Below are 19543 nucleotides of genomic sequence, written 5' to 3' on the forward strand. Positions count from 1 at the left end.
GGGGGTTGACTCTCACCAACTCCCACAGCAGTTGTCTCCTATGATGCCGAATGAGCTATAATGTTAATACCCCGTGTAAAAAGGCACAAAGTATAGACATAGACAAATATCCCTTGTCTTGTAAAATGTCCGGTGTGATCAGTAATACTAGTGTTGGCACAAGATTATCACCTGGTGGGGAAATTTCCTCACTGTGGCATCCCTACTGTGAATGTGTCAGGAAAGGATCTCTTTAGGAAGGAAAGAAAAACACTAGCAATCCATCCAAATAATTGTAGAGATATATTTGGGTTTGGACCAAAGTGGTGGACATCACCATCCTTAGAGCCACCCTTAAAAACGTGAAAGTGTCTTTTAAGGGCAGGGTTTGTGTTTGTAGACTGCAGGATGTCAAGCGTTGAATTATGGACCTCCCCTTTGATGCTTCTTTATACTCTCACTCCATCACCTCATATTCCTTTATTTCCTCCCCCTCATCTCTACCCCCCTCTCTTTTGTCGAGCCGTCTCGACTCCGTTTGGAGGATTAGTGGAGACAAAGACAGATCCAGGAGCCGGCTCTCGCTGAAGACAGGGACGGAAGGAAAGACTGTTGTTCTCTCAGCAGGAAAAGATACTAATGCCTCTCTAAAGACTATTGTCTCTTATAGATTACTCCTTTTCCTCTGTCGTGCTGAATAAAAATCAATCGAAATTATGGTTTACTGTCAGGAGATTAACTATTTAACCACTGCACAGAGTCTGATGGAGAGCAAATGTACCCACAAACACACATGTAATGATGTTAGAGCATAAAATAGAATAATCTCATCAGCTGAACATAGAAAAAAATAAACAAGTCGTGATTACTTGGTCCCAAGTGCACAGGGCTCCAAAAGTCCTTATCTGCTGACGCTCTTTGCATGGCGTGGAACAGTCCACATGTTGTCACAGATACAGATCTGCATGTTCTCCTTCGTGCCCACAACATCCCCGGCCACTGCATAATTCAGGAGTCAACTCTATTTGGCTTGTATGTTGCGTGCTATAGACCCGACTGCATAATGGACCCGAGATTACAGAGAGTGGGAATACAAACTTGATTCTTTCCTTTCTTTTTTGTTCTATTAGCGTCAATATTTCTTGTTTGTGAGTGTCAGTATTCCCTGTGCAATAAGAGCAAGGATCCCAGTGAGTGTGCTGGTGGAATTGCATGTCTGATAAGTGATTGGAGAGTGAATGAATTATAGCCTGGAGACCTTTAATGAGGCCTCAGTGGGAGGGTGGGTGAAGCTAGAGAAGAGAAGGGGGTTGTGGGCAGGTGAAAGCAGCTGCAGCTCTCCCCAAAGACAAACCTCCACCCCCCTCTCCTCCTCTCCATCATTCCTTTTCACATCTTTATTTCTGCTATCCACCTTTCCATCTTTGCTGCACCCCCCCCCAACCCCCTTCATGTTTCTCTGGTGCACTTATCCCGTCTCTTTCCTCCCCCATCCTCATTACAGACGCCTGACACAGCACATGTTCAGTCCTTTGTGTGGCGGTGCCCTTTTATTACTGGGTTAAATGGCAAAAAATCCATATATGGAGCAGAAGTCCATTTGATGACTGCAGGGATTGTGTGCAGATGTGTGTGGACGTATGAATGCATCTTATTAAATTAGCTTAATTTTTTAAGGTGTGCTTATGTTTGTGTGCTTTGGGCTGATTGGTGTATTAAGAAGAGTCTTTGAGAGTTGCTAGATTGGCCTGTGTGAAAGCAATGAAAAGCCTGCTATCCCAACACTTGTGCCAATCCACTCCCCACTCCCTCTCTCTCACACACATGCACACACTCATACACACACATATAAACATTAGTCCTGCCAATCGGTTCTTTTTGTGCCGTTCTTCATCCCAGTGTGATGGCGCTGCCTGGCGACACAGATCGTGACAGGAATTTTAGACCACACGGAAACTTGGTATGTGTTTGTGTGCATGATTCACCTCAGGAGATCGAACTGCGTTGCCACAGCAGATGTCTTCACCCAGAGCAACTCAAAACAAAATGCTTTAAAGGAAAGATGGAGTTTGATGTGACTGACAGCCAGGCGGACTCAGTGCACTCGCAGCTTGAGTCAGTTTTTACCTCCTGAAGACCCACTTAATAAAGTTGAATAAGTCTTTTCAGAGCAACTTTTTTCCAGCTGAAAAGCGTCATTGCTCTTAGGTTTCTGTGTGTGTGTGTGTGTGTGTGTGTGTGTGTGTGTGTGTGGGCTGACTGACATTAAAGTGGAGAGAAAGCGAGAGAAGGAAGTGATTACTATGTAAATAGCTGTTCTAGGTTGGCTATGAAATGTTGTAAGCTGAAAGTGGAGCGTCTGCGGATCCACCTCTAAAATCTCCTCCAGGCCTGATTGACAGCTGGAACACCAGTTCTCAAGCAGATGTTGCTGCGGCGATGGAGCCAAGAAAAAACTCTCCTCCGGTACAGTGGAGGATGAGCAGACTATTTAAAAAAGCAATGAGCCGGGAGAATGAGAGTAACAGACAGTGAATGAGACACATAATGAGCAGGAGATGTGGGCGCTCCTATCTCCGTCTTTGTTGCAGCCACGCATCTGGTCTGCACTGATACCTTTAGGTGCCAGATGCCATGCAAATATATCTGACATGTGATAGACCACTTGCACCACCATTAATCTGTTACTGTAAAGGTCCAGTGTGTAGGATTTAGGGGGATATATTGGCAGAAATGGAACATAATATAAGCAGTATGTTTTCTTTAGTGTATAATTACCTGAAAATAAGACTCAGTATGTTTTTGTTACCTTAGAATGAGCTGTTTGTATCTACATAGGGAGCGGGTCCTCGCCTGTGGAGATCGCCATGTTACACCGCCATGTTTCTACAGTAGCCGAGAACAGACAAACCAAACACTGGCTCTAGATAGGGCCACTCTGTGTTCGTGTTTTCACAGTGGCCACCATAGTTAGCCTCTCCCCAAAAAGAGCGTCAGAAGAACATTCAGATTTTTAACATGAAACTGTTTTATTAAGTATTTTTACTGGTTTTAATCACCTGGTCTGTTTGTTTTGGAGAGGAAGAGACCCCTGCGGGTAATTTGACTCCCAGTATAAACCTCCTGAACATCTGGATTGTGAGTTATCAGAGGAAAAAGCACAGATAAGCAGGTGCTAGGCTAGTGGCCCATCTCTGATGAGCCAAATGAAACTGCTTAATTCAGTGTTTTTACTGGTTTAATGGAGCAGTGTGTAAGATATAGGGGGATTTAGTGGCATCTAGTGGTGAGGATTGCAGATTGCAACCAGCTGAAAATTTTGATACCTGATTGAACTAACTTACTGACTAACTTCTGATTAGAATATCTTCAGTGGTCATTGTTCAGCAGGTATTTACCAGGATGTGAATTATCCTGAGGGGTCTCCTCTGCTCCAAAACAAATTGACCCTGCGATTTAAACCTGTAAAAACACTGTATAAAGCACTTTCACGTCACAAATCAGTGTGTCTTGGAGATGGAGTGGCTCACCCACAATGTGCTATTGCGTGCTCACCCCATGTCTTGGATAACTTAATGTCTGCTCACCTTTTTTCTGATCCAGACTTTCAGGAGGTTTTTATCAGGAGCCAAATTATACTCAAACGTCTCCTCTCCAAATTTATCAGACCTGCTGATTCAAACGAGTGAAAAAATTGAATAAAAAAGATCTGCATTACAGATCAGTGTTTTTCCATCAGTCTCATTGCAGAGGGGCTGCTAACTACGGTGGCAGACGCAAACACGCAAATAGCCCTTTCTAGAGCCAGTGTTTGGTTCATCCGTTCTGGGCTACTGTAGAGACATGGCCGTGCAACATCCCAAACCTCGTGGAAAAGGACCTGCTCCCTATATAGGTATAAATTGGCTCATTCTAAAGTAATTAAAACACAACTAGTCTTACTTTCAGGTGATTATACACTAAAGAAAACTTGTTACACTAATTTTCACTCATACATATCCCCCTATATCCTACATACTGGACCTTTAAATCACCTGTTCGGTTTTGTTTTGGAGAAGAGGAGACCTCTTTGGGTAACTCTGCTCCAGGTAAAAATCTCCTGAACATCTTGATCAGTAAAAAGGTGAGCACACATTAGTGGACGGTCACTGATGAGCCAAACTGCAAATGAGAAACACTGATTTGTAAGATAAAACTCTTTTATTCAGCCCTTTTACTGGTTTTAATCACCTGGTTTGTTCACAGTAAAAACCTCCTGAACAATGAACATTGAAGGAATCCTAACTGGGAGAAGTCTCAGCTGGTTGCAATCTGCAGTCCTCACCGCTAGCTGCCATTAAATCCCCCTAAGTTTTACACACTGCTCCTTTAAGCTCTTGAACGGTGTAATGATGTGATAATTTATTACATTTATGAACATAGTTGCTCCTATTTCTGTTTTCCCTCATCCCTTCTTTTCTGTTTATTCTTGTTAATGAAGTCCTCAGCTCCTTTTTTACAACCCGCCACCCTCTGATCATCATTTATGTTGAAAGTTTGCAGCGTTTATGTCCACAGAGAGAGATCACATGCAAGCAGTGCTGTGTTTGTGTTTCTGTCATTCTGTCATGAAGCTACAAAGAGGCTGCTCACAGTTATACATTTATACATATATGTGCACGCATGTTAACAGGAAGAAGAGGAGGGGGAGGTGTGTGTGTGTTGCTGGAGGGGGGGATCTCTTTACATTAGTGTGCGTCAGTGTGGGGGATGGGTGGAGGCTGAGTTTGCGTCTTTGTCTGTCAAATAAATTATTTAAATCCCGCAACAATTAAAGCTGAAATCTGTTATCAGCGTCCTCCATTAGAGCCCTGTGTGTCTGCCTTGCTGCCTCAGTATGCTCCTCGCTCGCTCCCCCTGCCTGGGCTCAGCGTGGAGCCGGATAAAGATCACAAGCTCTGAATCTTAAACACACACATCCCAGCAGAACAAAGGCTAACAGCGCGCGCCTGTGACCCAGGGACTCTCATGCACACACCGAATGTCTTCATCACAGCAGTGTGTGAATATTTTGACAGCGATTCTTATTGATGAAAAATGTTGATAAAATATTACTCAGGAGTCACGGCATGTTTGATTTTCAGGATGTTGTTGTGATGTGAGGTTTGAGGGTGTGAAGTGTGTACAATGGGGGTTTGCCTGTTTTACACATATGGGGGGTTGCAGGAGAAAGCATCATGATAGTGCACGATGGGATATCTGTTAGTACCCTGATCTCTGTATTCACACCTTGTGCGCCTCTTTCCTTTCCTCTGTCTCATTACTCCTCCCTTGACAGCCATTCTCTCCCTCTTTCCATTTTACCTCACTCTCTCTTCTCTTTCCCTGCATATTTTTTTATTGCTGTAGCAAACTGCCCATTAGTCATCTCAGAAAGCAGCCTCCTGTGCGTGCGTATGTGTGCACGCTGATGTCAGGGCTTTCATTTGAATAATATACGGCATATCATCGTTGGAAAACTTGTACTTCCTTAAAGATAAAAAGCTCAGATAATATTTGAAAAACACATGACGCGTCTGCCTTCAAATGCAGAACAATTTCCAGCCATCTGCCTTATTATGACTCATTACAGTAACTGAGTTTGCTTTGCTTTCAACAGTCTGTCCTTTTGTCAAGGATATCACAGATTTTGAAATGGTGGATATAAAGAAATAATCTATTAATACCTTCAGAAGGTCCACGACTAAAACGGTCTAAATCCGTGGTAGGGCAAACTGTACGAGCTATCGAATGTAACATATCTGGATGTGTTTTCCTACCTCATTTGTGTGTGAGCGCCTATACATTCGAGCAGTTCGAGGCCCACCTTCAGTTCGCAACTGGTTTGGAGCAGGACTTGCAGATTCTCACAGTCAACTACCAGAAAATCGTTGTTGAACTAACTAAGTAAGCCAATTGCTACCCACTTAACACACATCTCTCTGTGTCGCCATTTTAAAATCAAGAAAACAACATCTTTGTACAAGCCAACACTTCATCACATTTAGTCATCACAGTTTGTCGTCACTTAGGCCACATTTTGGTTAACATTAGGTTTGTTGCTTAGGGCGCTTTCACACCAGGATAGTCTGGGGGACTCGGTTCGATTGGGCAGGGAATGCCAAAAAAATTTCACACCTACATTTGGTTCAGTTCACTTTCACACTGCACTTTTTAAAGCGGACCAAAACACCTGGACAATGTCATGCAGTTACAACAGCTGCTCGTTTGGGGGCGGTATTGCCCAGAACAACCACTGACCTGGAAGACAAAGCACGAGTAAGAAGAAAAATGCACTGCACTCTACGTCACGTCGTCTCTTTGGTTCACTTCCTCTCTATGGTTCGCTGGATAGTCCATTTGCATTTCCCACTGTAAGAAAACTGCACCAGGGCTCACTTGTGAGTGTGAACTGAGACCCCCACTTTTCAAGCAGACCAGGGTTCGCTCGTTTGGTCCGCACCAGAGTTTGAATGAGCGTTCACATCACTCCAAACAAATTGAACTATCCATGGAAGCGGACCAGGGTTTGTTTAAAGCGGACCAAATTGTGCCAGTGTGAATGCGTCCTAAGTGTTCTTTCAACCCAAAGCGGCAGAGATGTTGTAGTTGTTATTGCTGCTGCTGCTACGGTTCATCGGCACCCTTTTGGATGGTGGTGATTACCATTAGCTGTAAACATGGAGGCTACTTTGATTGTTTTGTGGTTTTCTTATCAATAATTTTGTACTTCTTCAGTGTTTTTTAAGTCTTAGGTTTTGCACTCTCAACTCCTTTATGCAGTGGTTCCCAAATTGTCCAGCCACAGGGTCCAGATTTCCCCTTAGTCATTAGTTCAAGGTCCACACAGTTTATTATATTCAGCATCATACTTGGGTTCAGCCATGTCGTCAAGCTAGTTTGCTGTATCTGTCAAGTAGCTGTCTGTTAGTTTCTCACTCTATGGCAGGAAACAGCATTTCGAAATGAAAGCTCTGTGCTGGAAATTCACTGTACTTCAAACCTGTCATGTTTGCGAGTCACTTGCGGTCCATTCATAATGGCCCTACGACTCCCTTTTAGATTCTGACCCACCAGTTGGAAACCACTGCCTTAATGAATCTCCACTTAAACCATGGTTGATCCTCAGCTCCAGTGGTCAAGTGGAGTGTGCACTGTGTCCACAGCTAGCTGGAAAACTGAAAAGCACACTCCATTAGTGATCCGTTTCCCATGTCAAATGGTTATGGTGATTGATAATACAGCAAACATTCACTATTCCACTGTGTTTTCTTTTTTTTATATCTTTTTATTGATTTTCTTGAGCAACAATACATCCACTGTGTTTTCAAGCTGGATAAGATATAATCTCAACTGCACAGCCTGCTTGAAACGAGATCATATTTCTCCTGTTTTAGCTTCTCTGCACTGGCTCCCTGTAAAATCCAGAATTGAATTTAAAATCCTACTGTTAACTTATAAAGCTCTAAATGGTCAAGCTCCATCACATCTTAGTGAGCTCATAGTGCCATATTATCCCACCAGAACACTGCGCTCTGAGAACGCAGGGTTACTCGTGGTCCCTAAAGTCTCCAAAAGTAGATCAGGAGCCAGAGCCTTCAGCTATCAGGCTCCTCTCCTGTGGAATCATCTTCCTGTTACGGTCCGGGAGGCAGACACCGTCTCCACATTTAAGACTAGACTTAAGACTTTCCTCTTTGATAAAGCTTATAGTTAGGGCTGGCTCAGGCTTGCCCTGTACCAGCCCCTAGTTAGGCTGACTTAGGCCTAGTCTGCCGGAGGACCCCCCTATAATACACCGGGCACCTTCTCTCCTTCTCTCTCTCTCTCTCTCGTATTCTATTACTGCATCTTGCTAACTCGGCCATTCTGGATGTCACTAACTCGGCTTCTTCTCCAGAGTCTTTGTGCTCCACTGTCTCTCAGATTAACTCATATCGCAGCAGTGCCTGGACAGCGTGACGTGTGTGGTTGTGCTGCTGCCGTGGTCCTGCCAGATGCCTCCTGCTGCTACTGCCATCATTAGTCATTAGTCATACTTCTACTGTTATTATACACATATGATTATTGTCACACATGTATACTGCCAGATATTAATACATACTTTCAACATATTGTACCACAGTAGCCAGAACTATAACTATAATATTATTACTTTCAATAATGTTGTTGTAAGCTACTGTCATTACCTGCATCTCTCTCTCTGTCTCTCTCTCTGTCTCATTGTGTCATGCGGATTACTGTTAATTTATTATGCTGATCTGTTCTGTACGACATCTATTGCACGTCTGTCCGTCCTGGAAGAGGGATCCCTCCTCAGTTGCTCTTCCTGAGGTTTCTACCGTTTTTTTTTCCCCGTTAAAGGGGTTTTTTGGGGAGTTTTTCCTTATCCGCTGCGAGGGTCATAAGGACAGAGGGATGTCGTATGCTGTAAAGCCCTGTGAGGCAAATTGTGATTTGTGATATTGGGCTTTATAAATAAAATTGAATTGAAATTGTACTCTGTTGTTCACTTCCACTCACGTCGTGGTCGTGTCTCATTTCCACGTACTATGTTATCAGCAGCTGTTCTTTGTTTGTTCTGCATCAAAGTGGCTCATTACCTGCTATACATTTAAACATACACTTGTTCAGCTCAAAGCACTTAAAGCTCTTTCTTTTTAACAGCTCTCCCACTAATCCCACTGTTATTGTTCACAGGATATTTACCTCTGAAAGTTACCTTAGCTTAGCAGTTAGTGATGGCTTCTCTCTCCCTTTTCTTCCTCCGCTCTCTTTTGCTCGGTGTGTCAAATGTTTAGCTGTTCCTCTGCCTCCTTTAGTGATACTGGTACATGTACTGAATGTAGCTTGTTTGTAGAGTGTGAGGAGAGGCTTTATGAGTTGGAAGTGTGGCTCCACACCATGGAAACTCCATGGAAACCCTGAGGGCTGGGCAATTTATCATATTTTATTTCAGTTACAATTTTAGCTTCTGGCGATTAATAACATGGTAATCAACATAAAATGATTACTGTGCTTTCCATTTTGCAATGATGCTCTTGTTTTGTCTTGTGTTATAAATCCAGCGTACCCCTTTTCCTTATAGAGGTGAGCTCAGTGTTGACAACTTTAGCAACTATTCAGACCCTCTTAGTGCCTTTATTTTTTACTTATGTAGGGGAAAAGCAAAAATTATATTCAAATATCTTATATTGTAATTGAGCCTGCTAAGCCCCGCCCCTTTGTGATGGTCCGACAAGCTGTCAGCTCCATTAAATTTGTGCTAAACTGATGCTCTTATGTCAATTTTGCAAGCGTCGATGGTGCTTTTTGTGGTTGGTGTTGGACGATGGTGGCGTTTGGTTGCGGGTCACTCATCGGGTTGAGAAAATCAATTTACAAGTGTGTGAATTCTTCTCCCCTGCAACTCTGCGACCTGGCCGGTGTAAGGTTTTCAGAAGTAAACATCAATAAACATCGAGGAAAAGATGACGAAGAAAGACATCAGCTACAAAAACGTGTTCGGGAAGAGCGACCATGTGGACATCTTGCCAATCAGAGTCTGGAGCACCTTTAGAACACTACCATCGACGTCAGTGATGAATCACTAAATTCACAGTTAAATCATTTTACAACCAGAAACTATGAATTGCCAGAAGCACCCAGAAACACAGACAATTATACAGTTGCAACCTTCAGTGTAAAAAGAGGCAAAAAGGACAATATTACAATACACAAGTTCACACTTTCACCCACATTTTCCCTCCATCACTGCACCCTCACACTGCTTATGTAACACTGAAGAAAGAGGCTGGTTTGTTTGGTGGGAGAACGAGGTGAAAATTCATTCCACCTTCTCGTCTCTTGTTGTCGATGCCTGGATGTTGATTGATGGCGCTCTGGTTCAGTGCGGCTCGTTGCCTGCTCAGATGCTGTGTACCGTCTCAGTTGCACATTTTGGTGTCGATTCCTGGCTGATAAATGCAGCAGTCCTGTCAGTGATGTAGATGTTTTGGGGAAAGTATGTGAAGGCCGCTGATTCAGCGGGTTTAATGTGGCAAAAATGAGTTTGTTATGCTGGTTGTACTCTTTGATTTATTTTTTTTGCTGCTATCCTGCAAGGTTTGCTTTATTTGTTTTTAGCATTTGCTTTGTGGGTGTGTGTTTGTGTGTATACAAGCCTCAGATTACTGTTGACACTGCTCACTGAATGTAAATATAAAGATATAAAAGCCAACTTCTTCACAGCTGTGTGTGTGTGTGTGTGTGTGTGTGTGTGTTCAGGTCACCTATTTGTTAGATAAGAGGCTAAAACTTTTTACTGTATTATATTTTAAAAGAGGCTGAAAAAGGGGCAAATCCCCATTCATATGCTGCTTTCCTGCACGTGTGTGTGTGTGTGTGTGTACGATAGCTCATACATCTCTGTCTCAGATTGGGCCTGCAGTGTTTATCTCCATTGGGATTCTTGGGTCCAGCTCTGCTGAGAAAGCACACACAGACTGATTTCCTCTTATTTATGCCACTCTTTCTGCTCTCTCAATTTATTTCCTGCCTCCTTCCCATTCTGCTGTTGTTGCTTCTTTTACTCCTAACTAACCTTCAATTGTCCTTCATTCCTCTGAAAGACACACACACACACACACACACACACACGCACACCAGACATTTGCTACAAGGCTGGATTTGTATAATTGTGTTTGTGTGAGTTTGTGTGCTGGAAATAGCTCCGTCCCTGTACGCTGGTCATAATTAGCCAGGCAGATGCTCTGAAGCTTTGTGCTGCCAAGACTGAATACAATCATCCCATAAGATACAAGCACGCCCGCACATCTGAGTGACACTTGAATGAAAATCGCAAATTTTCTAACTTTAATTCTCTTTTTCTTTCCTCTCTGTTCCCAGTGATCTGCTGTCTTCGGGGTATGTGGAGAGGCATTTGTCAGAAAAAGGGAAGAGCGTCGTTACCAGCGTAAGAATCTGCAAATCATCTCTCCTCATGCTCACTCACACTCTCATTATCAGAGCAGAATGACAGTGTTTTTGTGGTGTTGTGGTCTTGACATTACGACCCCATTCACACCTGATGTTACCATGTAATCAGTATCTGGTTATGTGGATAAGGATAAAAGCACTTTAAAGCTGTAAATGGCAATGCATGCAGAACACATTTAAAATGCTATTGGATCGGTCGAACCACATCTGGAGTTGGTTTGAATCGTGATCAGATCTCAGTCAGGTTCAAACACAAGCTGTACATTCGAACACTCTTCACAAGCTGCGGTAATCAATATTGTTATATTAACAAAGTAGATGATCACACAGCTCTTCAGAGCATTCTAACATCATTGTTTTGGTTTTACGGTTCCACAACTTTGCTGTTTTGATTCACTCTTACTACTCTTGTCCGCGTAATTTTCAACCTCAGCAGTCAGCAAAACAGCTCTGACAACTAGAATATATGGGCTGCATGACTCGCTCAGAACGAGACAGACAGACAAAATTAGCAACTAGCTGGTGAACAAACAGAGGTTTTTTTTTTGTTTTTTTTTTTAGATAGACAGAAACATAACTCCAAGTGAATGCTGAGTTTGCAGCCTTTCTGCTGGATGTATAAATACTGCTGGGCAACTGTTTGCCTAAAACAGAGACACAAAAACTGTAGCTGTAGTTTATTGCAAAGGTAAAATAAGTTTTTATTTATTTATGGTTTATTTAAAAGGGACAGATACAGCATACAGACAAACTGAAAACAGCTATCGAAATATCATACTGTTTATAGCAGGCACTAGCTTGCAACCATTCCCTGTAAGGGCTTTTATGAAACTAATGCTGAGTTGTACTGACAACGATGATTTAATCTAAGATTAGTTGTGATCAGAGTTTAGCAAATCTAGGTTTAAAATGAGTACATTCAGATTTAAAGTTAAGCAGAGCTCTGTTGCATTATTAAAAACTGATCTTTGTTTAGTAAATCCAAGTTAACTGATGCAAACCAGGCCTCTAAGAAGTGTGCTGGGTTTTGAAGCCAATTTTTGTAGTGGCCAAACAGTGTAATTCCACCGTCATGTGATGCCCGGACTTTTTCCCATTGACTTGCATTGCAGAGGAGACGTCTCTTAATTAGCACTAAATGCCAAAAATGTAATAAAATCAGTTCCTTTAGAATGCATTTTTATTTTTTCAAAGTACAACTTATTTGTATTTTGATTACAGTAAATACATTCTCTCATACCATTTTATTTTCATACATTTGATGGGTGATTTTTTTTCCTCTGCTCAAATGCTGGGGAGCTCCTGGACCTCATTGTTTTCCCAATTTGTGGACATTTTTGGCAGCTGTTCTTTGCTGCTAACTGCCAGCAGCTACTTTAAAAAATTCCCATGGTACCTCTTTGTGTTTCCACCATTTTCTCCTCTGCTAAAGAAACTCTTAAGCATCTTAAATGTCCTCCTCCCTGCTCCAATCAGTTTTTCACCGTAGGAGCTCTTTTAAGGTCTAAGATGCTCTGTGAATAACTTTTATCTTAACAAGGACTTAGTCTCAACTTTAAGGGGAAATTCTAAGAAAACAAGGTCACTAGGAGCAACTCTTAGCACTGGGAAGCTCTGTGAATACAGCCCCTGGTGTAAATGTAAAGCTGTATTAAGATAATTTCTCCATATACAGATCACACGTTAATACCAACTGTATAACATAGCTGGGTTCAGTTAAGCTTAGCGATAGAGATGTTGACGACCATACTGCAATGGCGCATGTTTACTACCGCTGACTCCTCAAGATTTGTTCTCAGCTGTGTCGTACAGCTGCAATTTCCTGTCGACCCCACAGGTTATTCTCCCTCCCCGAGCCTTTTATTGTTTAATCAATGTGTTACTTTGCACACACAGAGAAATCACAGCCCATGCAGCCGTCCAGTCTTTGCTCAGCTTAGACTTCAGAGCACCAGAGCGGAGCTGTAGCTGGGACCTAAACCTTCAACCAACATGAAATTAAGATTGCCGTGATAATCCTCTGAAACCTGGACTTCAGTTACAGGACACCCACTGAGGCGTCACGTTACATCACATAAGTGGGGGGATTATAATGGTCAGGATTTATTCAGCTAAGCAGCAGATTAGGGAGATATTAGATACTTTACAGAGAATGATCCAAATTATTACACCACGTATTCTGTGATATAGTCACCACTAATTATGGACTTATTATAAAGCAATCTGTCTGTTAATTAATTAATTCACCTTGTAGATGAATATCCATAATGCATATTCTTGAAACGGTGGAAGGAACAACTTTATTAATGGCTGCTGTACATGAAGGTTAATGTGAGACAAGCTGCTTTTTGTTTCTCTGCTCACTGTAGAGGTCAAAAGCCACTGTAACACAGCAGCTGCTCTGATAGGTCTCTGTGCATGTCATACACAGGTAACACAAGTGCTGTACTGCTAAATGTGGCTCTGGCTTTCTGTCTACAGTTAGTTTATTGCAATGAATGCAGGACACAAATGCCTTGTTTTGGCCGATTCACCAAATGCAGAAAAATCAACGTTCTTCACATTAATTTTGTGGAGGTGGGCACAAATACATCAAGAAGTATCTCATTATGAAATCACAAATACTTACTCATTAAATGTATCAAAATAAAATACAGTAAACCAGTATGAGAAAATGTTTTTACTGTAATCAAAATACAAGTAATTTGTGCTTTCAAAAAATAAGAATATATTCTATATGAACAGATATTGTCACATGTTTGGCTCTGCAAACTTCCTACATCATGCATCAAGATTTGAAGATGTCAGTCACCAAAACACTGCTAATACCCCTTAAAAGTTTGAGCACATTTAGCTGAGAGTGGCTATAGCTCTGGTTTGCTTTTACCCAGCACTTGACCTTTGTTGTGAAGAATGTTAAATCTGTAATCAGTTTCACTTTGTAATGTGTCCCAGAGTTGACAGCCCTTTACGGAAAAAGCTGATTGTCCAAATTTAGATTTATGATATGATATTTTACAGTTGCCATTCACGCTGCTCCTTGTTACTCTATTACTGTCTTGTCTTTGGATAAATGTAGAAAGAGGGTGCAGAGCTAGACTGTTTGAAAACTAATTCCAGGAAACAAAAGTTAATGAAGCTGTCAAAGCTGAAAAGATTGTACCGCTCTGATGCCACTGGACAGGACATGTTGGGTGGTTTCTGTCAGTCAGAGCAACTGTGACCAATTAAAATGCAACTGCAAGATGGCCACGGTGATGTTTTGTCAGATGATAATGAGACTGGGCATTCAGCAGATGCCTATTTTAAGAGCAATAAATGTAAGTGCACTAGAGTGCGTACATTTATAAGATCTCCAACTTTACAAGCAACCAATTGAACGAATGCTAAATACACAAAATAATAGACAAGAAAGAGAACATTATGATGACATTAATCACAACTCTAAACAAACACTATAACCAAGCAAATATAAAACAGTCTAAATAAGTTAAGATCAATCTTTATAAACACCACATACTGTTTAAAACTTTCACTGAATTATATGACGATGGTGAAAATAATTGGGTTTGTTACAGAGTACTTCAGGTGTTTAATGGCCTTAATTTGGGAACTCCCATCAGCAGTCCTGCTCATTAGTGCTATAATTACAACTTACTTTGCAATAATATTTATATATATTATATATTTCAATGCCATCGTGGATGAACAGTATCTGTATAAATGAAAAGTGTATACAGCGTTTAAAAGCCTAAAGTGTGACACCCTCTCACATCTAAAGACAATGTGAGTTTTTAGTCACACACTTTAAGATTTTACAAAGACTGGAGGTTTTGCAGTGTCAGTATTTGAAAGACTACAACTAGACTCCTTTTGAGATTATTTCCCATCCAGCTCCACGTGGGAAATATTACGCCAAAGTCCCTTTAAGAAATATGATATTTTAAGAATACCTTGCATCTCTGAAAAAACACATCACTCCAGAAACATAAGATAAAAGGTGTCACATGTCGACAGTATTCTTGTCAATTCGGCATCAATATAATCCATAAAGAGAAACTGTAATTGTGTAAAAATTTACATTTTGGATTTTGACGCCTCAACTACTTACAAAAATTAAGATCCCTCACCAAAAGTGCTTGTTGGTGGATCAGATAAACACTGAATTAAAGAGACTCTTGTTCGCTTCACAAGTCCACCAGTTTCTCTTCCTTTTCCTCAGTACAAAGAAAAAAAAACTACTTCATATTTTGTGCCTCCCTGAAATCCTCTCCATGTTCACTGTCTCCCTGGTTTGCTGCCTCCTCTTAGAGACAGAGCGCAGTTATTGGTTGTTGACAGTGTACATGTCATGAACTTCAGTATTGGCATGAGCCAAGACTAAACACATGATTTTATCTGGATGTCAAGATGAGAAAGAGACTCAGCTCGGACTGAGTTTTATGACCACCTTACACCAAACGATCGGGCTCACAGGAGCACATCACAACTCTAGAAAACTTTAATTATTGTATTTCAACATTGCAAATTTGTTTGCAACAGTGAAATAGCTTGAAAATAAGACCAACATAAATTTGTGTGGGATTAATAAAGTTTATCTCACCTCATCTCATTTTATTAATCTTCAGCAGCGGCCCGGTACACCCTGAGATGGTACAGCAATATTGATGGAGTGTGTCAGTGCTTTTATAAATAGCCGACACTATGAGAAAATCTGACAGCTGAAAAATGTTCATTGTTTCATTGTCATATCGGCCAGCCCTGTGCAGTATTTAATACATGATGGGTAAGTCAGGAGAGACTGAAGTGCTTCTTAATGTGGTACATCAAGCATGACTATTGTAGATGCACAAATAAATTCACATACACACACTTTCTATCTCATTAATAGTAAGCTATGATATATATATTTGGGTATTGTCCTTATTCCTCTTCATTATCTAATCACCAAACTTTCCCTGACACCCAGAGGGCAGACTGTCCTACTTGTTTACCAACTGTCTGATCTCGACCTCTTCATTGTGCATTGTGCTGTCCGGAATAGATGATTAATTACTCTTACATGAGTCTAAGGAGATCACAGATCTGACCAATTTAGCAACACACACGCTCCGAGGATGTACCCACAGCGCTGGGTTTTGGGTGTTTCTTGCTTTGATGAGAAGTGGAGCAGAAGGTTCAGGGCGACAGGGGGAGGAGAGACGTTGGGATAGTAGAGCACAGCACAACTTATAAATAGCCCTCTCTGTCTCTTCATCTCACACTCGCTCTACGTCTCTTTACCCAATCTTTCTCTCTTCATCTGTAGTTCCACTTAGGTTTATCTGCCTAACTTGTATGACTCCTTTTGTTGCAGCCCATTCATTTGATGTTTCATCTCTGTATCACTATATTCAATCTTTCTTTCCTCTTTTGCCAATCATGCAGTGCAGTTAACTGTGCTGGAGCCTTTTTTGTCAGTTCTGTTCATCTTGGATGTGAGATAGAGAAATTATAGCTGAGAGTGACATAATCAGGACTGAGAGAGAAAACTGCAACACTTAAGAAGAGGAAGGAAAACAACAACAAAAATCTCAGCCTGACTGATGCAACTTCAGTCCAATAATGCTAACAGTTTATGCAGATGAGTTCGGCACACACACATTTGTATTATGACACATTTATGAGGACCAATTTTTACTACATTAACTCTCTAAACATTAACTTTTAAAGGGACAATTCACCTAAAATCAAAAATACATACTTTTCCTTTTACCTGTAGTGCTGTTAATCAGTCTGGATTGTTTTGGTCTGAGTTGCCGAGTGTTAGAGATATCGGCCGTAGAGATGTCTGTCTTCTCTCCAATATAAAAAAAAAACGAGATGGCACTCAGCTTGTGGTGCTCAAAGTGCCAAAAAATACATTTGAAAAACTCAACTTCAACGTGATGGGCTTCACTGTGAACATTTAATGGCGTCCTCCTCAGCCGGGCTGTAACGTTAACAGTAGATGCACATTTCCTCTGCGCTGTGATAAGTTTTTAAAAAGAGGCTCAAGATTCATCTTTTTAATCAGGCTTTTAACTGATCTCTTTATTTATCTATTTTAAATTCCTTTTATCAGGCTTTTAACCGATTTATCTATTTGGTTTTTTTTTTGGTTTTTTTTTTTAAAATGCTCTTACCCTTCCTCTTTTTACGTTCTTATCTAATTTAACCTTTATCTTTTGTTATTTTAGTTATAGGTTTTAGTTTTGATGCATTTTATGTCTCTGTTTTAGATCATTCTTATCTAGCTATTAACTTAATTTTATGAGCTAAATAGCTTTTTGTTTATTTGGTTCATTTTATACCTTTTATCCTATCCTACTGTTTTAGTCCGTTTTTAGCTCCAGTGTTTCCTCATGGGGGCCTACCACACTGAGAGTTGTTCCTGGTCTATCGATGGGGGTGCCGTCCCATGGACAGCTCTGACCTGGGTAGCTGAAGGGCACTGCACCTCGGTGTGGCGCCTCCTGTCTGCCCAGGTCGGGGTGATCACTACGGCGGCGCTCTCTGTGGCCGTGGTCCGTGGGCCCTCTCAGTGTGGATGGCCCCCAGAGGTGGCTTTTTCCTTGCCTCGGGTCTTGATGCTCGGCCATGTCTCTTTAGTGATAGCTAGTGTGTGAGTGTGTGTGTGTGTGTGTGTGTGCGCGCGCGCGTATGTGTATACTTATGTATCTCTATGTGGGGTGGGAGGGTTCATTTTTTTTCTCTTTTCTTTTTTGTTTTCTGTTTTGGTTCTTTGTTGTTTTTAACCTCTGTGAGGCACTTTGTGTTACTGTAGTATGAAAAGTGCCTTATAAATAAAGTTGATTTGATTTTTGATTTGATATAGCTGGTGGGTGTAGTTTGGTAGGAAGACAATAGCTCACAACAAGGTCTGTGGATTATCCTGAGTGACCAGGGGCCTGTATCACGAAGCGAGATCAACCTTTCCTGGGTTACCCAGACCTATCCTGGGTTGACTAACCCTAACAATGGCAATCAGGATAATCGGTATCACGACGCTGGATATCAACTGGGTAACTCAACCCAGGGTTGCCTTATCAAGAGCCGTGAACGCGCACGCAGTGGACCAATCACAATCATGAGAGAAGCGCAGCATCACTGAGCGTCCTCACAGAGCGCCATATGTGAGGGGAAAAAAAGCATTTCTCGTGAGGATCAGAGATTAATTCTACTAAAATATGAGGAGGAGAAAAGCACCATTACAGAAAAGGCCAACACTGTGGCAGCTGCAGGAGGAGGAAACGTGTGGCAACGCATAACGGGATGAATAATGTTTAGTTTTAGTTTAGATTAGTTTATTTGCACATAATGTTAAAAACAGACAGTATAAAATTTACAAGATTAAAAAAAGAAAAGTGCCGGAGAGGTACTATCAAAGAAATTCCCCTGTCAAAACATCAATGAAATCACATAATAGAGAAGAAAAAGAAACGGTTGAGGAAAGAAGAAATAGAGGAGGAGAGAGGGAAAAATCAAGACAAAACAAGGTAGCAAATAAAATGATGTGTAGGTTAAATTACTCATCACTGGTTCAAGTAGCTACAGTACCTGTACTTGTACATCTGACACTGATCACACCCTTGAATCCCATGAAATCAATGCTGCGCAGATGAATTGCGTGTATTACAATTATCGTCTAACATCATTGCGTCTGATAAATTGGTCTTCTTTGTCATAACGTTATATATGCTACAATAAAACTTAAAGCTGACGCCACAATTAAATCATATCAACACCAAATTGATAGTCTGAATAAAATCATCCTGATATTGAGCTGTGTTAGAAATTAACAGCTGCGCAAAAATATACCTAGTCTCCCTCTTTAAAAAACAAAAAGGAAAATCGCTCAAACACCATGAAGTGTAGACATGATAGGCTACTTTCCACATTTCCAGCAGCAAAGCTGTCAATTAGGCCCATTATCTTTAACAGGGATCATTTCCTCCAACAAAACAAAATGTTGGCACTAATTAATGGTGCTATTAAGTGTTCGCAAATGATCAGTTTCTTTCTTATGAAGGGGTGGGATGAAAGTTCGACTTCTTTCCACTTCTTTTTTAACAATCTTTTCATTGTCTGTTGTTGTTGCTTTCTTTTCTTTTTTAATGTTCAAAATAAACTTTCAAATCAAAATCAATCAAATGAATTAAACTTCCCGTCATGACTGGGCTGCATTTCTGTCAGCGGAGTCATTTTTTTCCGAACAGCTGATTGGCCAGTGGGTGGTGTTTTTTATAGGATCAGATTCAACCCTTAACTTACCCTGCTCCGGAGCAGGATAGCCGTTCAGAGTAAATTACCATGGTGATGTACCCCGATAAGAACTGAACCGGCTTCGTGAGACCGAAAACCCAGGGTTAACCCTGAAGTTACCTCGCTAAGACATTAATCCTGCTTCGTGATACAGGCCCCAGGTCATGCTTTTTTGCACAGAGACACTGATGTTCAGTTTTTGAAATGTATTTTTTTATTTATTTATTTTTTTCTGGTGCTTTGGACATAACTAGCTGAGTGCCATCTACTTCCATTATATAGCAGA

The 19543-nt window shown here is 41.2% G+C and overlaps 1 protein-coding gene across 4 annotated transcripts in view; it reads left to right on the forward strand.

Annotated features, from left to right (window-relative positions):
* The window catches only part of adam22 (ADAM metallopeptidase domain 22), a 108242-nt gene that overhangs the window by 20200 nt on the left and 68499 nt on the right, over window positions 1-19543 (forward strand). For all 4 annotated transcript variants that reach the window (XM_078171535.1, XM_078171538.1, XM_033640347.2 and 1 more), the window contains exon 4: window positions 10885-10951. In XM_078171535.1, coding sequence (XP_078027661.1) covers window positions 10885-10951 — 67 coding nt within the window. The remainder of the gene's footprint in view (window positions 1-10884; window positions 10952-19543) is intronic.

The sequence above is a fragment of the Epinephelus lanceolatus genome, chromosome 10 (genome assembly GCF_041903045.1).
Source record: "Epinephelus lanceolatus isolate andai-2023 chromosome 10, ASM4190304v1, whole genome shotgun sequence".
NCBI lineage: Eukaryota > Metazoa > Chordata > Actinopteri > Perciformes > Serranidae > Epinephelus > Epinephelus lanceolatus.